Source organism: Typopeltis vanoorti, chromosome 19, assembly GCF_054136105.1.
Source record: "Typopeltis vanoorti isolate ZY-2024b chromosome 19, IOZ_Tvanoo_1.0, whole genome shotgun sequence".
Lineage (NCBI taxonomy): Eukaryota > Metazoa > Arthropoda > Arachnida > Uropygi > Thelyphonidae > Typopeltis > Typopeltis vanoorti.
In genome coordinates, this window is record NC_143567.1 from 54,007,208 (window position 1) to 54,032,795 (window position 25,588).

The 25,588-nt window shown below is 37.7% G+C and overlaps 1 protein-coding gene across 2 annotated transcripts in view; it reads right to left on the reverse strand.

The window, feature by feature from the left end:
• Window positions 1-25,588, reverse strand: part of LOC150096126 (organic cation transporter protein-like) — a 156,005-nt gene that overhangs the window by 72,875 nt on the left and 57,542 nt on the right. For both annotated transcript variants that reach the window (XM_090408869.1, XM_090408870.1), the window contains 3 exons: window positions 24,235-24,403; window positions 17,124-17,271; window positions 4,225-4,319 (listed from right to left, as the gene is read on the reverse strand). In XM_090408869.1, the coding sequence (XP_090264995.1) occupies window positions 4,225-4,319; window positions 17,124-17,271; window positions 24,235-24,403 (412 nt within the window). The remainder of the gene's footprint in view (window positions 1-4,224; window positions 4,320-17,123; window positions 17,272-24,234; window positions 24,404-25,588) is intronic.

Below are 25,588 nucleotides of genomic sequence, written 5' to 3' on the forward strand. Positions count from 1 at the left end.
CAGCCCAGGTTCTCAGGATACCCCCTCCAGTGTGGACAAAATTTAAACGGAAACAAAACTTAAAGGAAATTTTTTTTTTTTTTTTTTTTCCCCTCTCTGGCAGATCGATACTAGGAGTCGACTGACTTGTTAGGCGAGGTTTAAATCCTCCTGCTGTCTATTGTTGTGGGTTTTAATGATGAGATCTGCTAATTTGTCTCCATGGATGTGGTTTAGCATGTAGAGGCCTCTGTGCAGTGCTAGTCCCACGTCGTCCTCTGCATCGATAAGACCAATGATCTTTTCAGGAGTGATTTCATCTATATTATCGACAAACACGTCGTTCCATTCTGCACTGACGACTCTTGGCCCGTTTTGTCCTGTGAGTATCAGTTGAATGTCTCCGAATGTTTCTATTGCTTTTTGTAGTCTCGCCTCCTCCTCGGGGAAATTTTTAAGAGATGCAATATAGGTGCATTGGCCTTTGCGTGAGAGAACTTTGTGGGTTCTGAAGTTGATTTTATTTTTCCAACTTCAGCTGGTTTTGGTTTTTTAATATTTATCTTCAGGGCTGGCTGGCCTCTTTTATGTGCTTTCTGCATTGTTGATTTCCATATCTACTGCCTCCGTGTCCTCATCTATTGTGACTGCAGTGATAGTTCCTTTTTGTTGGTGCTGCTGGTTATTTTCGGTTGCTACATTTGTAGTGGCGGTTTGCTCGGTGGCTGGTTCTTTCTGCCTTTTGTCTTTCCTGGTTGTAGGTTTCTCTATTGGTGTATTCGGCAGTGTTTCAGACGTGGCGGCATGATTCTTTCTTGTTGTTCCCTCATGCGCTGCCTTCAGGGTAGGGAACTCATTCGGTTCTGCGCCAATGACATTTTTGGCTGTTCAAAACGGGATTCAAGACAAAACGGGCCAAGAGTCGTCAGTGCAGAATGGAACGACGTGTTTGTCGATAATATAGATGAAATCACTCCTGAAAAGATCATTGGTCCTATCGATGCAGAGGACGACATGGGACTAGCACTGCACAGAGGCCTCTACATGCTAAACCACGTCCGTGGAGACAAATTAGCAGATCTCATCATTAAAACCCACAACAATAGACAGCAGGATGATTTAAACCTCGCCTAACAAGTCAGTCGACTCCTAGTATCGATCTGCCAGAGAGGAGGAAAAAAAAAAAAAAAAAAAAAAAAAAAAAAAAGCCCCTTCCACGTTTCTTGGTTCTGTTTCTGTATGTTCACGCTTAATCCACATGGGAGGGGACAGACCTGAGAACCCGAGCGGCGAAGGCTTACAGCGAGGCGGTGCAGCTCCTTGGCGGGCCAGGCTTTTCCCCCGTTCTTGCAGTACTTTTCTGTTAATTCACCGACTTTTGTTGTTCTGTTTATGCGTGTTCTAGCTCCTTTGTTGTTTCTGTTTATGTGTGTCTTAGTTCTTTTGATTTTCAATTTATGTGTATCTTCCTGCATTTGTTTTTTCACTTCTTTCATCGGCCAGACATCTGAAGAGTTGGCTGTCCGGAGAACGGATGGAGGGAGATAATGTCGGAGATCTGCTTGGTGCTGGCATTTAAGTCAGGCCAAGTAGATCGACTGAGGCCTCTTTTAACTATCTACTACTATCCACTCTATCTTCCTTCTCCTCTCTCACTATCAAGCTGACTCTCAGCACAACTTTTTTAAATCTAAAGAGGCCAGTGATGAAAGGCATGAACTCCCATTCTACCTCAATAAAGGTCGAAACCGGTCTGGGTAGTGGCCTCTTGCCTTTAATACAAAACATCATACATCCCCTTCTCGGAGATGCGTTTTGGCATTAAGGGTAAATATTAAGATTAGTGATCAGAGCTTGCTCCACCTTTACCACGAGTTGCCTTGGTCTTGCACTACCTATGGGATCAGCTAGTCTTGCATCAATTGCAGGCGCAAACTAGACATTTTGTCTGTTTGCTCACTTGGGAAAAATGGAGTAAAACCAGGTTTAAAATTGCTTGGTATCTTTAACATAATTATACCCAAGTTAAAAATACTTTCTACATTTAGATCTCCTCCTGAGATTTTTATTTAATAAGGTTAAAACACCTTATGGTAACTTGTTTTGGTAAAATACTTATAAGCTCTGCATTACTAAATCTTGGTATTTCTAGCCTGGCTCCCACAGATGGGAGGCGGACGCTGGAGATGAGATTCGAGAGTTTTTGAGTTCGCTCTCTTAAGGTTTTTGCCTTAAGGGAGCAATTTGAGTCTCCTGGGAAAATGTTCTCTGGCACGGCCCGGTGAGGGGCATTGTCGGTGAATGCTTTTCTTCGGAATTTGAGCGGTTCTGCTCGGTGGTGGTGGAGGGTGGAAGGCCATCACTGAGTGGAGCCAACGCCGAGATGGATGGTCTTTCGCCCACAATTGAGTGGCCTAGGGATCGTCCGAATTTTTAGAGACGGCTTTACTTATTCATAAGGTCGAAACCGGTCTGGGTAGTGGCCCCTTGCCTTTAATACAAAACATCATACATCCCCTTCTTTCGAGATGTGTTTTGGCATTAAGGGTAAATATTAAGATTAGTGATCAGAGCTTGCTCCACCTTTACCACGAGTTGCCTTGGTCTTGCACTACCTGTGGGATCAGCTAGTCTTGCATCAATTGCAGGTGCAAACTTGACATTTTGTCTGTTTGCTCACTTGGGAAAAATGGAGTAAAACCAGGTTTAAAATTGCTTGGTATCTTTAACGAAATTATTTCTGTTCACACCTGTTCTGTCTTGCCCTTACATTTGCTATTCTCACGTGGCTCATTAATGTTGGTTCACATATTTATCTTTTAGTGATTCAAATATACCAGCCAAATATAGTATTTTCTTTAATTACTGTTTTCCAATATCTCCTGTAACAAACACATTCCTTCCCCCCCCCCACCATGGAGATTGGGTTACAATCGAAAAACATGTTGTGATAGGTGGTGCATTTGCAGAGTGAGATGTATCCTCTCACTCTGCCCCAAGGTCAAGGTGGCAGTGAGAGTTTCTTGCTCACCCCAGCATGAAAGTATTAATCACTGGACACTAATATATAGCTGAGATTTATTTTATTTACATAACAAAATGAAGATTCTTTTATTTTCATAATAAACCAATCTAGCTGGCCAAGTGGTTAGCGTATCCGCTCTCCAGTCAAAAGACTGTGGGTTCGAATCTTGCCATGGGCATGGATACTTGTGATGTCTGTGGGAATATTAGTGGTGGTGGTGGTCAATAGATTGCATTGGTGTAGTTGTGGTCAGTTGGTGGACTGAGTGGTGGAGACAGAGTTGTAGTGCAGGTATCCTCCCTCGATGAGTTGTTGGACTCCCTGGAGGTGTCAAATAATAATAATAATAATAATAATAACCTGTTTAGTGTGATGACCTGCATCAGGCCTAATTTCTAGTGATGTTCAAGAAGTCAAAGGAATCCCAGTTAAGATGATGTTTTAATATTCGTGTGTAGAGGCTTAAATGCAAGAGGACATCATGTTGGAGTCTTAATGGATTTTTTACAACACTCAAAAAGGATTAAAATAGAATTTAATACTTCCTATATTTCGTCCTAGTCACTAGGACCTCTACGGGGATTACAAAAACAACTAATGTAACATGAACACAAATATCATACAATACTAAGCCCAACCACGTAGGTGACACTAAAGTCCTATCTAGGTGGAGCGCCCTCTAAGGGCGGTTGTAGGTGGCCTGGAATGTAAGGTGCGACCTCTGGTGATGAGTGTTTCCCAAATCTTCAGAAGCTTAATGCAACCGTATTTATTAAGATTTGGTTGGTTTCTGAGAGCTCCTGCTGCTTCTAAGAAAAGTCTCTCTTTCTTGAATTTGCTGTGGTGGAGCATGGTGGTTTTCTTCCATGATACCCTGTGGGTGGTGTCCAAAACATGGTCAGCCAAGCCTGAATGACCATAGATGTCCTAGTGACTAGGACGAAATATAGAAAGTATTAAATTCTATTTTAATCCTTTTTGAGTGTTGTAAAAAATCCATTAAGCCTCTAACATGATGTTTTAATATATTATTCAAGTTTATGACAGTTTCACTTTTAAGAATGGTGTTCATATAATGAATGGCATATTTAAAACTTCTTATTACTAAATTATACATGTATCTTTCTACATGTATGCTGGAGAGCATTGCCCACATGAAAAATAAATAAATAAACAGTCATAATAATTAAAAAAGAAACAAATTTTTATTTCATCATTACCAGCAAAAGTAAAGTATTAAAATCATCTTCCTGAGACGGTAAGTCCTAAACAAATTCAGTATTGTAGTTTTACAGAACCTGTGTTCATCTTTTACCTATTACAATAGCAAAATATTAAATCTTTATTATTCACTAATAACCACTACAACTTTTATATTTATGAAATTCAATTCAATAATTGATAAAACTTTCAGTATTTAAGATTTAAATTTTTATGATAAAACTAAAGACATTTTCATGATCACTAGATGAGAAAGATCTTAAGAAATGCTTCTTTAATTACTAGAGTGCTATACCAAAATTAATCATGAATATAAGGTTTACTTTCATATTTGAAAGTAACCCCCCAACAAAAACAGCAAAGAGATGAATAAAAAAATACAGAGGAAATGTATCAATTAATTAGCTCAGTTCCTTTAATTTAATGATTTATAATTATTCACTAATAATCACTACAACTCATTAATTTTACATTTATCAAATTCACTTCAATAATTGAGTTTTTACTTAAGAAAAATGTAATTCTAAGAATTGTAGATGAAAGTATATGGGCATTTTTAACTAGTATTTATTTATTTATGGGTATGCTGTTCTTCTTCTTTCACTATTAAGCCTAGTTGCTTGCTTCTAGTGCTGCTGTTTTCAAAACTATCCTGCCATCAATTTTATCTCAATGATTTCAATAATTTATCTAATTTTTGAAGATAATGTGCAATTTTCTGTTACGTATGTTAGTACTGGTCTGACAACACCTTTGTGTATTCTTATTTTTGTTTCTTTACTTATGTTTTTATTCTTCCAGATGAGGTTGTTATGACATTCAGATATTCTATTATTAGAAGAAACAATATTAGCTTTTATTGCTTGCTCTTGTACTTCATTTTGTGTAATACCAGTTGTTTAGTTCTATTCTTAAATATTTTATCTTACTAACTTGTTCAATTATTTGCCCTTTGATTAGTGCAATGAGTGCAGGGTTAGTGATTATTTTGGGGGATTTTAATTATGGTGATATCAATTGGAAGGAGGAAATATCACATGGCAAAAAGGAAATGGAATTCATACATCTTCTAAAAGATAATTACTTGAAACAGCACATAACTGAAGGGACACATGTTGTGAGAGTGTGGAACCTGGTCATTGGTTCAGAGGACATATGCATAAGTAAGGTGTCCTCGTTACCTCCAATTGGTGAGAGCGATCATGTGGTATTGACTTGGGAGGTTGTAGATTTCTCTCTTAAGAAGGGGGTATGTATGGAACTACAGGTTAGGTAATTATAACAGGCTTCGGAGTGAGCTTAGAGCCGTCCCATGGCAGAACATATTGCAGAGGAAAGATGTTAGCAGTGCATGGGATAAAATTAGCGGGTATCTGAGGAAGGCAATATCCAAATGTATCTCCATGGTCAGGAAGACAAACAAGGTAGGCGTTAGATGGATGAATAGTAGTATCAAGCTTGATCTGCAAAAAAAGAAAATGTTATGAAGAATTTACAAGGAGAAAGGCAATCAGTACACCCATGAGCAGTACAAGGCTCAAGCTAGGGAGGTTACCAGCATAATAAGAAAAGCTAAATCAGATTATGAGAAGACCTTAGCCAAGAAGATCAAGGGTAATCCCAAAGAGTTCTTCTGCTATGCAGCAAGTAAAAGGAAGAATGACTTCGGAAGGATAACTTTAGTGGGTGCTGATGGTACTGAGGTGACCAATTCAGATGTAATAGTAGACTTACTGAGTGATCACTTTTCAAAAGTCTATCACCCAAGTGAGGATATCTCTGTACCTGTAGCAATAACTAATGTGAGAATTGAAGTTAATAAATCCGAGGTACTTAGTTTATTGCAGAATTTAAATGCAAACACTGCTGTAGGATTAGATGGAATATCAGCTAAGGTGTTGTGTGAATGTGCAAAGGAATTGTTGATGCCTCTTACTTGGTTATTTATTATTATTATTATTATTATTATGGGTATCTCCATGGAGTCAGCAGACTCTTCGCGGGAGACCCAAACTAGCAAAACAATATCTGTCATATCTCTTCTTGAATTCATTTACAGATGAAGAGCTCACAACTAAGTCAGGCAATGAATTCCACTCATTCACCACCCTCCAGGCAAAAAATCTTGTTCTGACACCTTTGTTAACCACACTCTTCTTTAATTTCCAGGGATGACCTCTTGTTCTTCCATCACTATCAATCACACAGTTGAAACATTTCCCCTGCATCAATCCTATAAAAACCTTTCAGTAATTTAAATGTTTCTATCATATCCCCTCTTCTTCGCCTATCAACCAATCTCTGCAATCCACAAGCTCTCAATCTATCAATGTAGGGAGCATTTTTTACATCACTCACCAACTTGGTCACGCTTCTCTAAACCCTCTCCGCAGCCTCCTCATCTCCAAGGAATCCAGGTGACCAGACCTGAGCACAGTAATCCAAATGTGGAAGTATGAATGCTTTATAAAGGGGAATAATAACCTCTTTATCTCTGGATGTCAGTGTGTTCCTCAACAACCAAGTAATCCTATGTGCAATCTTGGACAGCTTAGCAATGTGTCTGCTGAACTTCATCTCCCTATCTACCAACACCCCTAAGATTTAACTTAAGATTTAATTTAATTTAACTTAAGTTTGAACTCTGGTATGGTCTCTAGGGAGTGGAAGGAAGGCAAAGTAGTTCCTTTGCAATAAAGGTAGTTCTAAAGCTGCAGTATTTAATTACAGACCAATCACCATCTGGGGAGTGGTGGTAAAAGTATTGGGTAAAAGTTGGTTAAAGACAGAATTCAAGAATGGGTGGATCAGAATATGATACTCTATAGTGGCCAACATGGTTTTGTTAAAGGTCAATCCTGCCTTAGTAATTTATCAACTTTTTATAATAGAATGACATCTGAGTTGGACAAAGGAAATGGCTACACAGTGGTACTTCTGGATTTTGCTAAAGTTTTTGACAGGATACCCCACGGAATACTGTTGTGCAAATTGGAGCAGATGGGAATGGATACTAAACTGGTGATATTGATAAGAGAATGGCTCAGGGAGAGAGATACCAGAAAGTGATGTATAGAGGAGCAGAGTCCAGGATGAGGTAGGTGACCAGTGGTGTGCCTCAGAGAGAGAGAGAGAGAGAGAAAGGAGTGCAAGTTATGAAAAATTAGTTGATTCATATGGAGGAGGAGATTAGGAGACTTGAAAGGCTAAGTGATGTGATTACCAGCTGTGTACTACATTGATGGAACAGTACTCCAAGAGATTGATGAGGCTAGGGACTTGGGGGTGTTAGTAGATAAGGAGATGAAGTTCAGAGGACACATTGCTAAGGTGTCCAAGATTGCACATAGGATTATTTGGTTATTGAAGAATACACTAACATCCAGAGATAAAGAGGTTATTATTCCCCTTTATAAGGTGTTGATACTTCCACATTTGGATTACTGTGCTCATGTCTGGTCACTCACCTGGATTCCTTGGAGCTGAGGAGGTTGTGGAGAGGGTTCAGAGGAGAATGACTAAGTTGGTGAGTGATGCAAAAAATGCTCCCTACATTGATAAATTGAGAGCTTGTTAATTGCAAAGGTTGGTTGATAGGTGGAGAAGAGGGGATATGATAGAAACATTTAAATTACTAAAAGATTTTTATAAGATATATAAAATCCTTTTAGTAATTTAAGTGGAAAATATAGAAAATATACAGGGGAAATATTTCAGCTATGTGATAGTGATGGAAGAACAAGAGGCCATCCCTGGCAATTAAGAAAAAGTGTGGTTAACAAGGGTGTGAGAACAAGGTATTTTGCCTGGAGGCTGGTGAATGAGTGGAATGCATTGCCTAACTCAGTTGCGAGTTCTTCATCTGTAAATGAATTCAAGAAGAGATATGATATTGTTTTGATAGTTTGGGTCTCCGACGATGAGTCTACTGACTCCATGGAGATACCCATAATAATAATAATTTCTCATTTACATTTTATAGGTTCTGTAGTAGCTGTCATAATTGGTTTTAGTTTTTCCATTGATATCTTCATATTTTTCTTTTCTGCTGCATTATCAGATGTATTTAGTAATCTTCTCTGTAAATCATCTTCATTTTCCACTAGTAAGCATATATCATCACCATATCCAATTATTCTTCATTTCATTTTTAATTAGTATTCTAGACTTTTCCCTTTTATTTATTTCTTTTATTATTTCATTCATCAATAAATTAAATAAGGTGAGACTTAATGAGTCACCTGGATAAGTATGCTGTTCCAGATTAATTTCATTTCTTTTCCCCATGTGTCTTTTCCCTCTTTCCAATCTATAGTCAAAGTCCCCACCCCAATAATAATTACTTGCCCTTTAATCATTGAACTAATTTGCTAAAGCATGTTAATGCATTCAAATACTTAGATATAGCAGTTTTATCAGTTGTAATCCTATCCACTGGCTTTAATCTAGTATACTAAGTTGTGATATCTGGCTAGTGTATGTATTACATTAATATTATGCTAATAGAACTTGTGCCAGAAACTAACAAGCTAAGGATTTGGAGTTAATGATGGACAGAGATTTGAATTTTTGAAGGCTGATTTGCCTGTTTTGTGTGTGTGTGTGGGGGGGGGGAATTCAGGAGAAAAAGCTCTGCATTAAGTTCCTACTTGGAATTTTGGCCGAAGCAACTAAGACTGTTATAATGATATGCACTGTGTGTTAAACTATTCTCTACTAGTTTTCATTTCATAAAATGAAAAACTATAGTTTCCCTGTGAAAAAATCTTTCCACCTTCCATATGAAACCAGCTCATTCACTTTCACCTGCAAACTCTTATAAAGGTCTTCATACCCTAAATGAGATTGATTGATTGAGCTTCTCAATACCAAGTATATACTCAGCTGTGCACTCACATTGATACATATTAATTAAAAAAAAAAAAAAAGATTTTATCAGTCAAAAATCAAAGACTGCCACTAGAGGACAAATAATGAAGTATTGTACAGGGAGGTGAAAAGAAGAAAGTTTTGATATTAAAAATGATTGATTAATTATTAGGAAGTTATATTACAAATTTTTCATAAATTTAGCCTGTGTTTCTGTTTTGTAGTATTTGAATTTGAGCACGTGGCAGTGAATTTGAGTTGTGCAGAAGAAAGTGATTTTTAATCGGTGAATAGTCCGTTTTTTCCCCCCCGTTTTTCTACGTTTTTGAGTGCCTAAATTGTTTCTCTGAATAGGAGTGTACTTCAGTGGTTATTTTTTGGAAGTTAGTTGCTGTCGCGATATAATATATTTTGGTTACCATCGGAACCGAATGCATAATGGTGGAAGACAAAACGAAGCTAAGTTTTCATTACTGTATTTAGTTATATTTCATTTTATTTAGTGTACTTAAATGTTTTGTTTTGCTTGTAATTCTTTGTACTTTTTTTCTTATTTATTTAATGGAATTTATTAATTGAATAATTAACGATTATGCTACTCAGCATTAAGGAATGATGGCAGATTCAGCTGCAGTCGCAAGTGGCGTATCGCCAAGTCCTCCACCATTTAAGAACTCTATTATAAGCAATATCATAAGGGACTTTGTGGCATGCAGTACTTGCGGCATGTATGCATCTTGGGAATTGGATATGTGGCTTGTGAAAGAGAGCGGAGAGCGTATGTGCGCAAAATGCAGGCAGTGGGAGGAAATAAGTGCATTCGAAATATCAATATCCGACCTTATTGCTCCAGAAATGGGGAATGAATGTAAGAAGACAAGTAGTGTGATAGGAGAGAATGAAAAAAATATATATATATGAATGAGAAAATAATAGTTGATAGTGTGGAAGGCGTGAGTGACTGTGACAGTTTAGGAGATGGTTTAGTTTGGGAGAGTGAATTTAGATTAAGAGTGACTGACCTGCAGAGGGAGATAGATGAGCTGAAAGAGGAGGTGGAATGTCTTGTGAATGAGAGCAGAAGTATGAAAGATAAGATTAGGAGAACGGAAGAGATAAATGCAAGCCGAATCAGAGTAGGGGCGAGAGAGAATTTTGGGAGTGTTAGAAGAGGAGAGAAAGGAAACAGTAGAAGAAAGGGAATGAGTGAGAGGTATGTGGGTGCTAGAAGAGAAGTAAATGGAAACAGTAGAAGAGAGGGAATGAGAGAGAGAGGTATGGGAATGCTAGCAGACGAGAGGATGGAATGAGAGAGAGATATGGAGGTGCTAGAAGAGGAGAGAATGGAAACAGTAGGAGAGATGGAATGAGAGAGAGAGGTATGGGAATTGCTAGAAGACGAGAGGATGGAAACACAAGGAGAGACGGAATGAGAGAGGGATATAGAAGTGCTAAAAGTGGAGAAAATGGAAACAGTAGGAGAGAGGGAATGAGAGAGATGTATGGGGGTGCTAGAAGAGGAGAGAATGGAAACAATAGGAGAGAGGGGTATGGGAATGCTAGAAGAGAGAATAGCAGTAGAGGAGAGGGAATGAGAGAGACCTATGGGAATGAAAGAAGAGGAGAGAATGGAAACAATAGGAGAGAGGGAATGGTAAGAGGTATAATGTATGGTGACTCAATGATTCGTGGTGTTCAAGATAGGATGCGTGAGGAGTGTTTGCCAGGAAGAACAATAAAATGGGTGGCTATGGCAATTAAGAGAGGTGAACGGGTGGATGAGATGATTGTGATGGTAGGAACAAATGACTTGAGTGGTAATGTAAGTCGGGCAGCGAGAGATATGAGATTTTTGAATTGGAAGACTGGGATATCATTAGTGCATGGGAAATTGTGAAAGAATATTTGTTAGCAGCAATGGCAAGTTGTATACCACGAGTGAAGAAGAGGACACAATTTGGAGTAAAGTGGATGACAAACAATATTAAACAGGAATTGCATGCGAAAAAGAGGCTGTGGAAGAGATATAAGGAGACAGATGAAGAGAAGATGCATGAAGAATATAAGACACAGGCCAGAAGAGTGACTAGTGTGGTAAGGAAAGCGAAACTGGAATATGAGAGGAGATTGGCCCTAAGATCCAAAGAAACTCCTAGAGAATTTTTTAGCTATGTGGCTAGTAGGAGGAGAAATGACTGTGGAAGAATGATATTGTGGGATAAAAATGGGAATAGAGTGACTGATGCAGAGGACATAGTGGAATTGTTTAATGAACACTTTATTTGAGAATTTCATCCTAGAGGAGTCAGTTTTAATGCTAGAGGGATAGGGCTGGTTCGAGGTTTAGAGGTACAGGAGGAGAGTGTGTTTCAGATACTGAGTACTTTGGATGTCCATAAAGCTTTGGGACTGGATGATATTTCACCACAAGTTTTGAGAGAATGTGCTAGGGAACTGACAGTGCCTTTAACCTGGCTTTTCAATGAAAGTCTGGCTGCAGGAAAGGTGCCCAGGAATGGAAGGAAGGTAAGATAGTGCCATTGCATAAGGGTGGTAACAGACTGGAAGTGTCTAATTATAGGCCAGTCAGTGTGTCATCAGTAGTTGTTAAGATCTTTGAGAAAGTAGTGAGGGACCATATACAGCATTGGGCAGATGAGGGTAATGTTATCTGTGAGAGTCAACATGGATTTGTGAAAGGGCGCTCTTGTTTTAGCAATATGCCAGCCTTTTATAATAAAGTTACAAGAACATTAGATGAGGGAAAGGCATATACTGCAATTTTCTTAGACTTAGCGAAGCATTTGACAGAGTGTCACATGATTAGCTGATATTTAAGTTGCAGCACAATGTCAGATTGGTCAACTGGATTCAGGATTGGCTGTCCGACAAGTATCAGAGAGTTGTGTATGGTGGGGCAGTTTCAAGGAAGTAGAAGGTTACAAGTGGGGTCCCACAGGGCTCAGTGCTGGGACCTATATTGTTTAACCTTTATATCAATGACATTGCAAGTGGATATTCAGTTGTTTGTGGATGATGCGAAGCTGGGAAGGATTATTAGTAATAGTGCAGATGTGGTAGCCCTGCAAGAGGATTTGAATAAGCTAGATAAATGGACAAATGAATGGGGGTTTCAGTTTAATACAGCAAAATGTAAGGTCTTGAGGTTTGGGAAACATCGATGGGATGCTGCATACTCTATGGTAGGAGTTATACTGGAGGAAGTAGGGGAGACAAGAGATCTGGGGTTGATGATTGATAGAAACCTGAAATTTAGATGACATATTGCAAAGGTGGTGAAGGTAACACAGAGGATTGCTGCAATTATGAGAAGGACACTGACCTGCAGAGATAAAAGGGTTATCATTATGTTGTATAAGTCTCTGATCAGACCACACTTGGACTATTGTTCTCAGATTTGGTCCCCAGGATTTGAAGGGGATAAATTAACTGTGGAAAGGATATAAAGACAGATGACAAAGATGGTTTCAGGACTGTACAAGGATAGTTATGAGGATTGGCTGAGGGAATGTGGATGGCAGAGTTTGGTGGATAGAAGAAGGAGAGGTGATATGATTGAGACTTTTCAACTGTTGAGAGGTGGTTATAGGGTTGACACTGGGGAGTTCTTTCGCTTGGCTGAACAGCAGGAAGGAGTGATGACAAGAGGCCATCCCTGGAAGTTACGAAAGAAAATTGTGAGCAAGAGGGTGAGGAGTGGTTTCTTTGCATGGAGGGTGGTTGAACCATGGAATGCATTGCCTGATGGAGTGGTGAGAGTGAGAACGGTCAATGAGTTTAAGGAGTGATATGATAGACTTTGTGTTTCTTAGGACCTCCCATGATGAGTCTTTTGACTCCATGGAGACCTGAATAATAATAATAATAATATTGTGTCTAGATGTTGTACTATTTCTTTCTATGATTATGATGTCTGTTGTACTTCCATTTACTGACACATTGCTGCCTAGCCTGCCACCTTTTAAAGAGTATATTTTGTGCAATATCAAACAAGATTTTTGTGCCATGCTGTGCCCTGCAGTATGTATACACTTCCCATTTTTAAAATAAATTAAAAATGTACATATACAAAATGCTATGTCTGGTTTAAATGGTGGTGATGAAGGTGTAATGGAAATGAATGAATGCTGGCAGAGAGATACTATCAGTATAACTGGGGGGGGGGAGAAGCATGAGGTGGTGATGGACCTGACATTGGAGATATTCCAGTTCTGACAGCAAACTTCTCTTGAGAGTAGGATGCTTGGTAGGGGAGAGAGAGAGAGAGAGAGGAGTGCAAGTTATGAAAAATGAGTTCATGCATATGGAGGGAGGAGATTAGGAGACTTGAAAAGCTAAGTGATGTGAGATGAGAGTAGGAGAAAATTATGAAAAAGAATGGAGAGATAATGGGAGAACCAGGGAAAGAGAGGTAATGAGAGAAAGTAAAGAGAGTGGAACAAGAGATAGATAGATAGATATAGAGAGAGAGAGATAGAGATGAGAGAAATAAGAAAGGAAGCTAAGTGAAAGAACAAGAAGGGAGAATATCAGAGGAGAGTGGGGGATGCAAATTATCAAGGAGTAAACAGATTTGTGAGGGGGAGTGATGTATGAAGATTCAGTGATTCATGGTGTGCAGAATAGAATGTAAGAGGAGGAACTGCTGCAGGAACAACAGAGAATGTGATTATGGCAAGAAAGTGAGGTGAGAATGCAGAGGAGATGAGTGTGATAGTTAGTACAACTGAACTGAGATGTAGCATCAAGAGAACGATGAGAAATCTGAAATCTCAGGTTCTTCTTCATCAAATTCCTGATATGAACCTTCAAGGGATATACAGAATACTATGATAACACTACATGATGAGTTTACATTTATGACTAATTTCTTGTCTACAATTTTTCTCCAAATTAGTCTGTTATTTGCCAGGACTCCAATACTACTTTATTTTATATTTTGATCATCTAAGGCACTTTTAACTATATCAGTCTACCTACATCTTTGTCTTCCTCTAGGTCTCTTTCCTGCTAACCGTGTTATTAACACCTGTTTTGCTAGCCTTTCCTCTTTTATTCTGTTTAGAGGATTATAACTGAGATTAGCTCTGCTTACACATTCTGGAATGGTGACAATATCAAGTTCCTTCCTAATATCTTCATTTTTAATATAATTCTGCCATTGATGTCATCTGTTCACTCACCTAATTTTTCTCAGAACTCTCATATCTGTGGTTCCCAGTCTTGGATCAAATGATTAATCTGAGATTAATATTAGGAAGTGTGCAGCAAAAAAAAGTATAAGAGAGAATACAGTAAGTGTATTGTCCAGATACAATAATGCAGAATTCAGGAGAGCAAATGATAGCGAGAATGCATCAAAAGTGAGATCAAATATATAGATGCTTGAAGTGCATTAAGATAGAATATAGCTATATGTGAGAGATGGACATGGAAGGGGTAGGTATGTGGAGGAATTGTTGCTCTCTAATCAAGTGAGAGTATTAGGACAGGAAAATTAGCATTGTCATGTGTATTATAGCAGGGTGGGCTTCTTGTAGGGATAGTCAATTGGGAGAATGTATAATATACTGCAGAGTCAAATGGACTCTGGAGGGAATAATAATAGACATAGAAATAACAATAATGCACTGATGTTTCTTTATATAAATGCCAGGATATCAGGAATAAAGGAAATTAATTGGTGACACCAATAGCCTCAACCTACTCAGAAAATTGTTGAAGTCAGGAATATGGTTGACAGAAGATGATATCCTTATAGGAATAGAACAGTATAGTATATTTCAGCAGGATGGGAAAGAGTGCTTATCATAAGTGTTACTTATAATAAGTGATGAATTGTGTCCTCTCAGTGTGAAGAATTTGGAGAGAAATGGCCCTAATGGTTTTGAAAGTTTATGGTGTGAGGATTAAGAGTTTTGGATTTGGTCCTAGCACAAGGGATCTGACGGTAGCTGAGATGTTATTCTTGTCCTTATTTGGTGAGAGTGGCAATACAGTCCTGACTTGGTAGCTGGATAAACTGAAGAAGTATCAAGGGGAAAGGAATTTATGTGGAATTATAAGGAAATCTAGTATAATAATCTTAGAAATCAGCTAGAGGCAGTTCCATGAATCAGAATGGAGAAATATCTGCAGTGCATGGGAGCAATTATGAAATATTTATCAACAGCAGTTGCAAATTGCATGCCTTGAGTGAAAAAGATAACAAGAATTTGAAATCGAAAAGGGAGAGAAGTGAAAAGCAATTGCATAAGGAATATAAGAATTAAGCCAGGAAAGTAACTAATATCTGCCAGATATTAGTTACTTTCTTACTATTATCTGCCATGACAATAGTAAGAAAAACAAAAATGGAATACAATAGGAGACTACACTGCAATCCAAGGAAATTCTTACAAAATTGTTTTATTATGTGACCAGTATGACCAGTAGGAAAAAGAAACATATATGGAGAAATGATCATATTAGATGGAAAAGGGAGGGGATCCAAAGATCAATACAGATAACATAGTGGAAGAAGATTTCTTAATGATCACTTTATTGAAGTATTTCATTCTGGAAAGGAATATTATATTCCTGGAGGGACAGAGAAGATTGAAGGTTTAGAGGGTGCAAGAGGCAAATGTATATCAAATACTAAGTACTCTGGAAGTCCATAAGGCAGCAGGACTGGATGAGATTTCACCATGTCTTTTAAGAGAATATGCTAATGAACTAATAACTCCAGTGACTTGGCTATTCAATGAAAGTCTACTGGAAAAGAGCCCAAAGTTTAGTGAGACAGTGCCACTACACAAGGATGATAGTACAATGGAGGCATCAAAACATAGACCAATTTCAGATTTTGAAAAATTAGTGGAAAATCATATATAAAATTGGGCAGATAAAGATAATATTATCTATGAGTATCAGCATGGATTTGTTAAAGGACATTTATTTCAAGCAAGCACACTTGTTTGCTTACAAAAAGATCATCAGTGAAGTTTTCTATAGGACTTAGTACTGGGACCTTTACTGTTTAACCATTTATGTCAATGATATTGTCAGTGGTTTAAGGATATATTCAACTGTGAAGCTGAGAAGAGTTATTAGTAATAGTGCCAATGTGTGGTCTTCAGAAGGATTTGAATAAGTTGGACAGGTCAGTGAAGAAAAGGGGCCATCAGTTTAATGCAACTAAATGTAAGATCTTGAAATTTGGGTTCCACCAACAGAAGGCTGCATACTGCGCTGGTGGAAAGAGGCAAGGGATTTTGGGATGATGATTGATAGAAATTAGAAGTTTAGAGAGCATATTGTAAAGGTAGTGAACTTAAACCAAAGGAATGCTGCAGCCAAGGTATGATGAGCTATGCGTGTGTGGGGGAATGGGAACTCCCACAGTGAATCTCTTGACTCCTTGGAGGTCTGATGATAATAAATAAAAAGATCTTTGTGGGCAGAGATAAAAGAGTGGTGATTCCATTGTATAAAGTCCTGATCAGACCATATCTGGATTATCGTGCTCAAATCTGGTAATGAGGATTTGAATGGGATGAAGTAAACTTGGAAAGGGTGAGGAAGCGGATAACAAAAATAATATCAGGACTGTACAATGCTGGTTATGAGGATTGATTGAGGGCATGCAAACTGCAGTGTTTGATGGACAGAAGATGAAGGGGGGGGGGAAGAATGATTGTGACATTTAAATTGTTGAGAGGTATTTACAGGATTGATACTGGGGAGATTTTTTGTATAACAGAACAAGGAGAAAAAACAAGGATGTAGGGCCATCCTTGAAAGATGGGAAAGGAAGTGGTAAGTAAGAAAGGTGAGAAGTGGCTTTTTTTGCATGGATGTTAGTGGATGATAGAATGCATTGCCTGACAAGGTGGTGAATGTGAAGATGGTGAACAGGTTTAAGGAAAGGTATAGTAGACTGTGAGTCTGGTGACTCCTTGGAAATCCTGAATAATAATAACAATAATTTACAATAAGAATATGCTACTTAAAAGTCACTACTCACCTTTTCAAAATAATGACATAATTTTTCCAGCTTGTTATCAATATTGTTTATTTCATATTTATTTTTCTTGGCTATATATTTTATTTTTAATTTGGCTTCTTCATATTTTTGATTTACCAACAGCCATCGTGGAGACTCTGGAACAACCCTCATGATACATGTAAAAGAAGCAGCATAAAATTTATTTCAACAGTAAACCTGGAAGTGCTAATATATATAAAATAACTTGTGAAACACAAATTAAAATGTCATTGATATTTTACTATATGTATAGATTTCTAATTAGTTATTAATTGAAAAAAATCCTTTGAATTGTTTCTTCATGGTATTATCATCTAGTGCAGAGTTATGGCTTTGAGAAAAAGTGGAGAAGATAGATACTGCACTGATGGCACATTTCCAGTACATAGACACTGAAGAATTCAATACAAAACTGGAAATCTGTGGCTGCTTAAGCACTTATTTAAAAGTATATCTACCTACTATAAAGTGAAATGACAGTAGGTAATCAGGTCAATCATTATTCTGTATCTTGTTTCTTTCTTTCTTTTTTTATTTTATTTTATTTTGCTACTTCTCTGAGATATCTGTTGATAGTAGCCATATTCAAATAAGTTAGCTATACTGTTGACTGTTTTGCACCAACAGTCAACAGTTGTTTTCAAATGGGATATATATATATATATATACACACACACACACACACACACACACACACACACACACACACACACACACACACACACACACACACACACACACACACACACACACAAGAGATGGATTGCATTTTAATGTGGAAGGATGCAAGCTTTTAGAGAGACTGTTGTTTTCTGGGAAAGTGAGTGAGTTAGGACAGGGTGGAAGATAGCATGGCTGGCCTCATGTTGGGACAGTGGTTTTGAGAATGAGAAGATGTATAGCATAGTAACAGTTATAGAAATATTGACAATGCACTGGTTTTCCTATATACACAAATGTGAGGGGTATTAGGAATAAATGGAATGAGTTTATGACATTGACTCAGACTATCTGAAGATAATTGATGTATCACTGAAACATGGTTGACATACTCTCAATTTCTGGAATACTGCTATAGGCTGGAAAATATAGAGTGATGAGCAGGAAGTGTGTAAACAAATTAGTTTAGCAAGTACAAAATAAGTGATCATTATGGGGGCTTTAGCAATATAAACTGAGCAGAGAAAACAGCATTAATATTGCTCTTTTCTCTTCCCAATTAATAAAGCAATGTCTGTAATTATTGATGGACAAATGTCTTGGATAGTGTGTGTGTGTGTGTGTGTGTGTGTGTGTGTGTGGCAGAGTGAATACAAGGATCAAGAGTTTTGGATTTGGTTATTACCCCACCCAAACTTTATGTCCCTGTTATGGATTCTTCATCCCATCCACCTCATTTAAAATTTCCATACCAGTTGCATACTCTGCATCTCTTCCTTGCCTATCAAATTTCAAAACCTTAATTTCACTGGTGTGCTGCATTTGTCTGTTTTAGTGCCATTATTATTTGACTTGTATGATAATGATATTGATTTAAATGGCGATCAGTTATTTGGAGATGATGATGATTCAAAGTTGGAGAGAACTGTGAGGAATAGAGTAGATGTTGTAGCTTTACGGGCGGATCTGAACAGATTATGTGAGTTGAATTGTCATTTCAATCTTGTGACATTTAGGAAGCAAGGAGAATGCTCTGCATCTCATTGTTACATCTCCCTTTCCTACCAAATTTCAAAACCTACACTTCAAAACACTGAACCAGTATTTCCATTCACTTTACATTCAAACAGCCTATCCAGATCCATCTGAAAGACCACAAAAGGTACTTTATTTTACTTCTAATCACAAGTCTCCTTAACTTTGCATCATCTAAAAGTAACTGTATATCTTTATTTAAACCTCTTCCAATATCATTAACATGGAAGTTACCTTCAATAACAATCATGCCAATATACGAGGCATGTTCAAAAAAAGAGTGAATTTTTAAATAGTGTGCCAACCAGCACAGAGAGTGCACTGCAGCTACTGAGTACACCTAGTGGCAGGTTTTGACAACAAACTGCCATTTGCAGTTTCTCTGCTATGAGCATTAGTCGTCAAGTTACATCTGCTGAAGTGAACATGTGCACAAGCTGTTCATTGGATTACTGACAAATTGACAAGAAAGAACTTGAAGAACAATGTGTGTGTGTGTGTGTGTGTGTGTGAAATTTGCTGCAAACGTGGTAAAAATTTGGATTTATGGCTATGATGTTGAAACCAAGATGCAATCATCACAGCAGGTGGGGAAAGCGCCTACTCGACCAAAAAAAAGCATGGATGAGTTGGTCAAAGATCAAGGTGATGTTGGTTGTGTTTTTTGATTGGAAAGGTATTGTTCATTACGAATTTGTACCATGTGGTCAGATGGTAAACAAAGATAGATACACATTTGAGGAATACTGTGTGCAGGAAGAGGCCTAAATTGTGGGAAAACCAGACTTGGATGTTGCACCACGACAGTAAAGGTGCATTGTCGTGGTGCAACATGACATCCGTTGTGCCCCATCTACCCTATTCTCTGGACTTAGCCCCACCAGACTTTTTCCTGTTTCCCAAACTTAAAACCATTTTGAAAGGACATCGTTTCCAAATCATAGAGGAGATCCAGGAAAATGAGATAGAGGGAACTGCACACTATCACAGAAGGTACATTCCAACAATCGAGGAAATGTTGGGAATGGTGTATCACCAGTAGAGGGGATTATTTTGAAGGGGACAGTGCTTAAAATGTTGTAAAATGGGCAATAAATCTTTATAGCAAACGTTTGGTCTTATTTTTAACATGCCTTGTACTTGCATGCAGCACAATACCAGTGATTTTATTTTTTCAGGATGCCGCTTTTCATATACAATTTGCTGATATCTATCTGACAGCCAATTGCTTCTCTAACTCATTAATCTGGTATTTAACCCTATCTATTCTAATTTAATTACCAGCTTGTCAGTATGTGGTGGCGGGGTATACTAGTTGTTTGCTAATATTATTATTATTGTAATAATAATATTTATAATATATAATAATAATAATAATAATGATAATAATAATAATAATAATAAAAATGTGAATCAGTAGAAGTCCATTCTACTCATTCACAACTCTCCAAGCAAAAAAAAAAATCTAGTCCTCACATCCCTACTAAACCACATCTTTATGCAACTTCCAGGGATGATCCCTTGTTCTGGCCCCTCTAGCCAAGTGCTAAAACATTTCCCTCTGCATCAATCCTATAAAAATTTTTAAGCAACTTAAATGTTTCTATCATATCCCCTCTTTTTCTCCTGTCAACCAACTTTTTTCAATCCACACACCCTCAATCTATACTCATAGGGAACATTCCACACAACCATCTTGGTCACTCACCTCTAAATCTTCTCCACTGTTTCCTCATCCCAAAGAAGCTGAGGACACTTGACCTGAGTACAGTAATCCAGATGTGAACATATCAAGGCCTTATAACGAGGAGCAATTATAAGGCCTTGATATCTCTACACATTAATGTGTTCTTCAATAGCCAAGTAATCTTATGGGCTACCTTAACAACTTTAGCAATATGTCCTCTAAAATTTAAATCTCTGTCTACCACCACCTCAAAATCTCTAGCCTCATCTATTTCCTGAAGTACAGTCCCATCAATGTGGTACATAGCTTGTAATCTATTTATCCCAAAATGCTTAAATTTGCACTTTTCCACACTAAACTGACATCCATATGACATATGGATGTCAGTTTAGTGTGGAAATACTGACAGCCTATTTAAATCATAGCTATTACTCTACCTAATTTTACATCATCAGCAAACAACTGATTTCCTTTCAGGTTATTCCCTATATCACTTATGCAAATTAAACAGCAATGGCCCTAGCACTGACCCTTGTGCACACCACTAGTCACCTGTTTTTGCCTCCATTCTGTCCCTCCATATACCACTTTTTTGATATCTGTCCAGTAGCCACCCTCTTATCCACTTAATCAGTGTCATATCCATCCCCATTTGTTCTAATTTGCCTAACACATTACGATATGGTATTCTGTCAAATGCCTTTGCAACATCCAGCAAAATCATTGTGTAGCCATAACTCAGCTCTTACTCTATGATAACAAGTTAGTAATTTTCAAATTTTCCAAGGCATGCCCGACACTTCCGACATGACCAACAAAGCCATGTTAACCTCGCACAATACCATATTTTTATCCACCAATCTTGAATTCTCTTTTTGACCAATTTTACTAGTACTTTTGCCACCATTCCTGAGATACTGATTGGTCTATAATTTGTTACTGCAGTCTTAGAACCTCCCTTACGCAAAGAAATTATCTTGCCCTTTTTCCATTCCCTTGGACTCCACCAGAACTTAGACTTAAATTAAAGAGCCTAATCAGAGGCACTGGCAATTGCTTTGCACATTCTCGCAAAACCCTAGCTGATAATCCATCTAATCCCACAGCTGTATTTACATTGAAATTCTGCAATATCCCAAGAAGCTCCAATTCATCTGCCTCTTTTCCCACATATATGTTAAAGAAGTAACTCATTAGGATGATATATCCTTGCAAAGTGGTCACTCAGTAACTCAACTATTTTATCTGCTTCTGTCTCCTCGTGACCATCATCACTCATTCTTACTTGAAAGAACTCTTTGAGATTTCCTTTGCCCTGCTTGGTAAGGAGGGTTAACCAGGTAGCAGTTAGTTGGATAAGTAATATCATTAAGCATAAGCTGCAGAAGTAGAAAATGTTGTGGAGGATATAACTTATCCAAAAAACTGCTACCTGATTAACCCTCCTTACCTTAACTAGGATTAATCAGGTTATGAGTTAGATGGATGAGTATACAACTGACTATTGCTCCCTCTAGATGACCTTTAATATCTGCCATGCACTACTAACATCGTTACCCTGCAGTGTTTTATGCCATAGCACTGATTTAAGCTTTCTCCTAAGCTGGTCATAATCACTTGTCTTGTGATTATGACACCACATATACCCCTTCTTGACCGAATATTCCTCATGTTTTGCAATCTCCAAGTCAAGACCACATGGTCAATGGAAGCTTTTTCACTTGGCCTATGATACTTGGCTTTCAATTACATATTTGGTAAGCAAACAAAGTTTACATCTGAAATATTTTCAGGACTGGGGCAGCCTAATGGCTTTGCGCTTCGCAACCATATGACTGGGGAAGGAGTGTCCCAAGTTCAATTCCCGTTGTAGACGTGAGGAATTTGAGGATCTTCCTCAGGCATAGCCAAGTTAGCCGGTCTTGGGTGCGGTCAGTAGGGTTTTTTCCGCCAGTTTATCTGGCGTTTTTCATCCCGCAAACAGGCAAACCGGCCCCGTGAACATACACCTCTACAGTCAAAAATATATTCTCCCCCCCCCCCAGCGGCAGACCAGGCGACGGGTCGGTTGGGAGTAGTACTAACAAGTAGTCGCATCTAAGTAACACGCGGACCCTGCATAGGAAGCGGGAATAACGCGAAGAAGAAGAAGAAGATAGCATTTTACATACCAATGAGGATATATGCTTTGCATTATGGGATACTAAGGCAAGTCATCAGAACTTATACCACCTTTACCACGAGTAGCCCCAGTTCTGAAAATATTTCAGGTGCAAACTTTGCTTACAGTTGGATAAACGATTAAACCAAATATGTAATTACATGGTCACTTTTTGCCAATTGGAGGGAATGTGGCCATCTTGGTTATGGATACCGCTTCTGATCCTATGACCAGATCTAATACTCTCACACCCCTAGTCCCCTCCATCACATGCTGTCTCAGTAATTATCTCTCAACAGGTGTATAAATTGAATTTCCTTCTTGCCATGTGATCTTTCTTTCATGCTAAACTGCTGAGCACAATAGTTTATGAAGATAATGTAGAAATCCTACAGGAGAATTTAAACAGCCTAACATAGTGGGCAAGGGATATCTGCCTGTTTAATATGCAAATAGTAAGGTCATTGAGTTTTTGCTGAAAAGATTACAAACTGTGTATTGTATATGAACTGCACTATAAGTAATTGATGAGATTAGGGATTTGGATGATGGGTAAATATTAAGAAAGGCGGGAAAAATAATACAAAGCACAGCTTGATGCTAAAAAACACTAAGAAATAGAAATGAAGTTCTTACCACTTTTTATAAGACTTTGATACTCTGATTGCTACATATGGAGCAATTTGGCTGTCTGGGTTTTGTGGAGAAGATTCAGAGGATATGATCACAATGGTTTTGTGTGTGGAATGCTCCTATATGGAGAGATTGGTGGTGGTGGTGGTGGCGGTGGTGGCGGTGTGTGTGTGTGTGTGTGTGTGTGTGTGTGTGTGTGTGTGTGTGTGTGTGTGTGTGTGTGTGTGTGTGTGTGTGTGTGTGTGTGTGAGTTTGATTAAAAATTAGCTGACAGGCAAAAAAAAAAAGAGAGAGAGATATAATAGTAACATATTAGTTCAGATTTTACAGGATAAAGATGCAGAAGAAACATGGCAAAAGAAAAGAGAGCAATGAATATACTTCAAAGTAGATTAATAAGAGTATGGTTTAAGTATGGTTAAAGTTTGAACTAATTCATTTTTAGTGAATTAGTTTAAAGAAAGACAAAATAGAAATTGGTACATGGTAGCATAAGTGTTTGAGTGATGCATTTCTGGAACAGAAGCAACATGTGGAGGATCACATAATATCATATTAGTAATACAGTAACTAAAGATATGGGATATTAATGTGGTATGTCTGTCGTGTTAACTGAATTGCTTGTGCATGTGAATGTTTTCTCTGGTTGAGTTTTCTAGTTGTAGAAGGAAAACTTGGTAACTCAGAAGAAGAAAAAAACCCTACTGAGAAAATCTCTTGTTTTCCATCATCTAGTTCATGAAGACAACTAGCTTCAACAATGGATGACCACAATGATAATAAAGCTGCTCATCACAGTAAGAAAGTTGATCATCTCTTCATCTTATATGTCGCTAATATTCAATCTAATTCAAATATGTAACAATATCAGATAAGATTATAAGTTATTCAAGAAGTATTTAACTAGCTCTTACCAATATATACATATCAAAGAAAAGCATGGAAGTGTTACAGCCAACTGCATGTACACCCAGTGACGTAATAGATAAGCAATTCCTGGTAGCAAAATACTGGCTGTTGTTAAACCAAAGTGTAGTCCAATGCCAAAGATATTTCTATATTTGTGATTGACAATTTCCATCACTGTAAAAAAGCATAACAGGGACATTAATCATAAACAAGCATTCTGTATAAGTTGGTTAACAGCATCTAGAAATTAAAATGATATTTTATTAATTGTTCCTGTAGTTTTATTTCATGGAGTAATATTGTCTGTTTGTATTCTAAAGTCATCTTGAAGAAGTATGTGCATTATGTATGTAAATCAAACTGAAACATGATATTAGATTTTGTGATTTGCTGAGGCATAAATCTAAAAATTATAAATGACTAAAGTTCCATCAGCCATTCAAATGTTTTCATAGATGACATTCCTTTTCTCTATGATTTTCTTTTTTAACTTTCAAAATATATTGCTGTTTATACCACTACAGAGCCTTCGTAGCTCAGCCAGTACAGACAAAGCCCTTTGGTTGGAAAGACCTGGGTTCGATTCCCGTCAGTGATGGAAGGAACCTTTATCTGGTCTCTTTCGACTAAAGGTGAGTTAGCCAGTCTCATGCAGAGGTAGGGGAATTTTTCACCTTGAAACACGGGTTTTTCGTCCTCTAGAACAGGCAAACCGGTCCAGTAAACACAAATGGATTACAGTCATAAATACATCCCAGCCAAATGCCAGTCCTGAGCCTGGATAAAATTGGGGGATTAGGGAAAGCAATGGTGAACTACCCTCTAAAAATCTCACCAGGAATACTTTGTGAGCAATGCCTACAAAGTTTCATCAGCCATTCATATGTTTTCATCGATGACATTCCTCTTCTCTGACTATAATTTTCTTTTTTTAACTTCCAAAATATTCCAGCCTACGAGTGAAGAAAGCCAATAAATAAAACTATTGAAAACACCAATGAGTTTGAAACATTGCTAAGGGTGAAAACTTTAAAATGCACTAATAAAAGGCAGATGTATATGGGCTCTTTAGACTTTGTGTCTTTTATATCATACAACACTATGATAATACATACTGAAGGTAGCAACATTCATGATTATTATGTTTCAGAACTGCCATCATTATTTTACTTCACACTTTAAATACTAAAATGAAAACTATATATATTCATAGAAAATCATAAGATCATAGCATTTCAAATGAAAAGGTTTCAGTGATCTATGAAACAAATCGAGATGTCCCAACTCAGCAGAAATGATCATCATCTAGGTCATAGATGGCGAACCCTATGGCATGTCCGAGAATTTTGCTGGCATGTC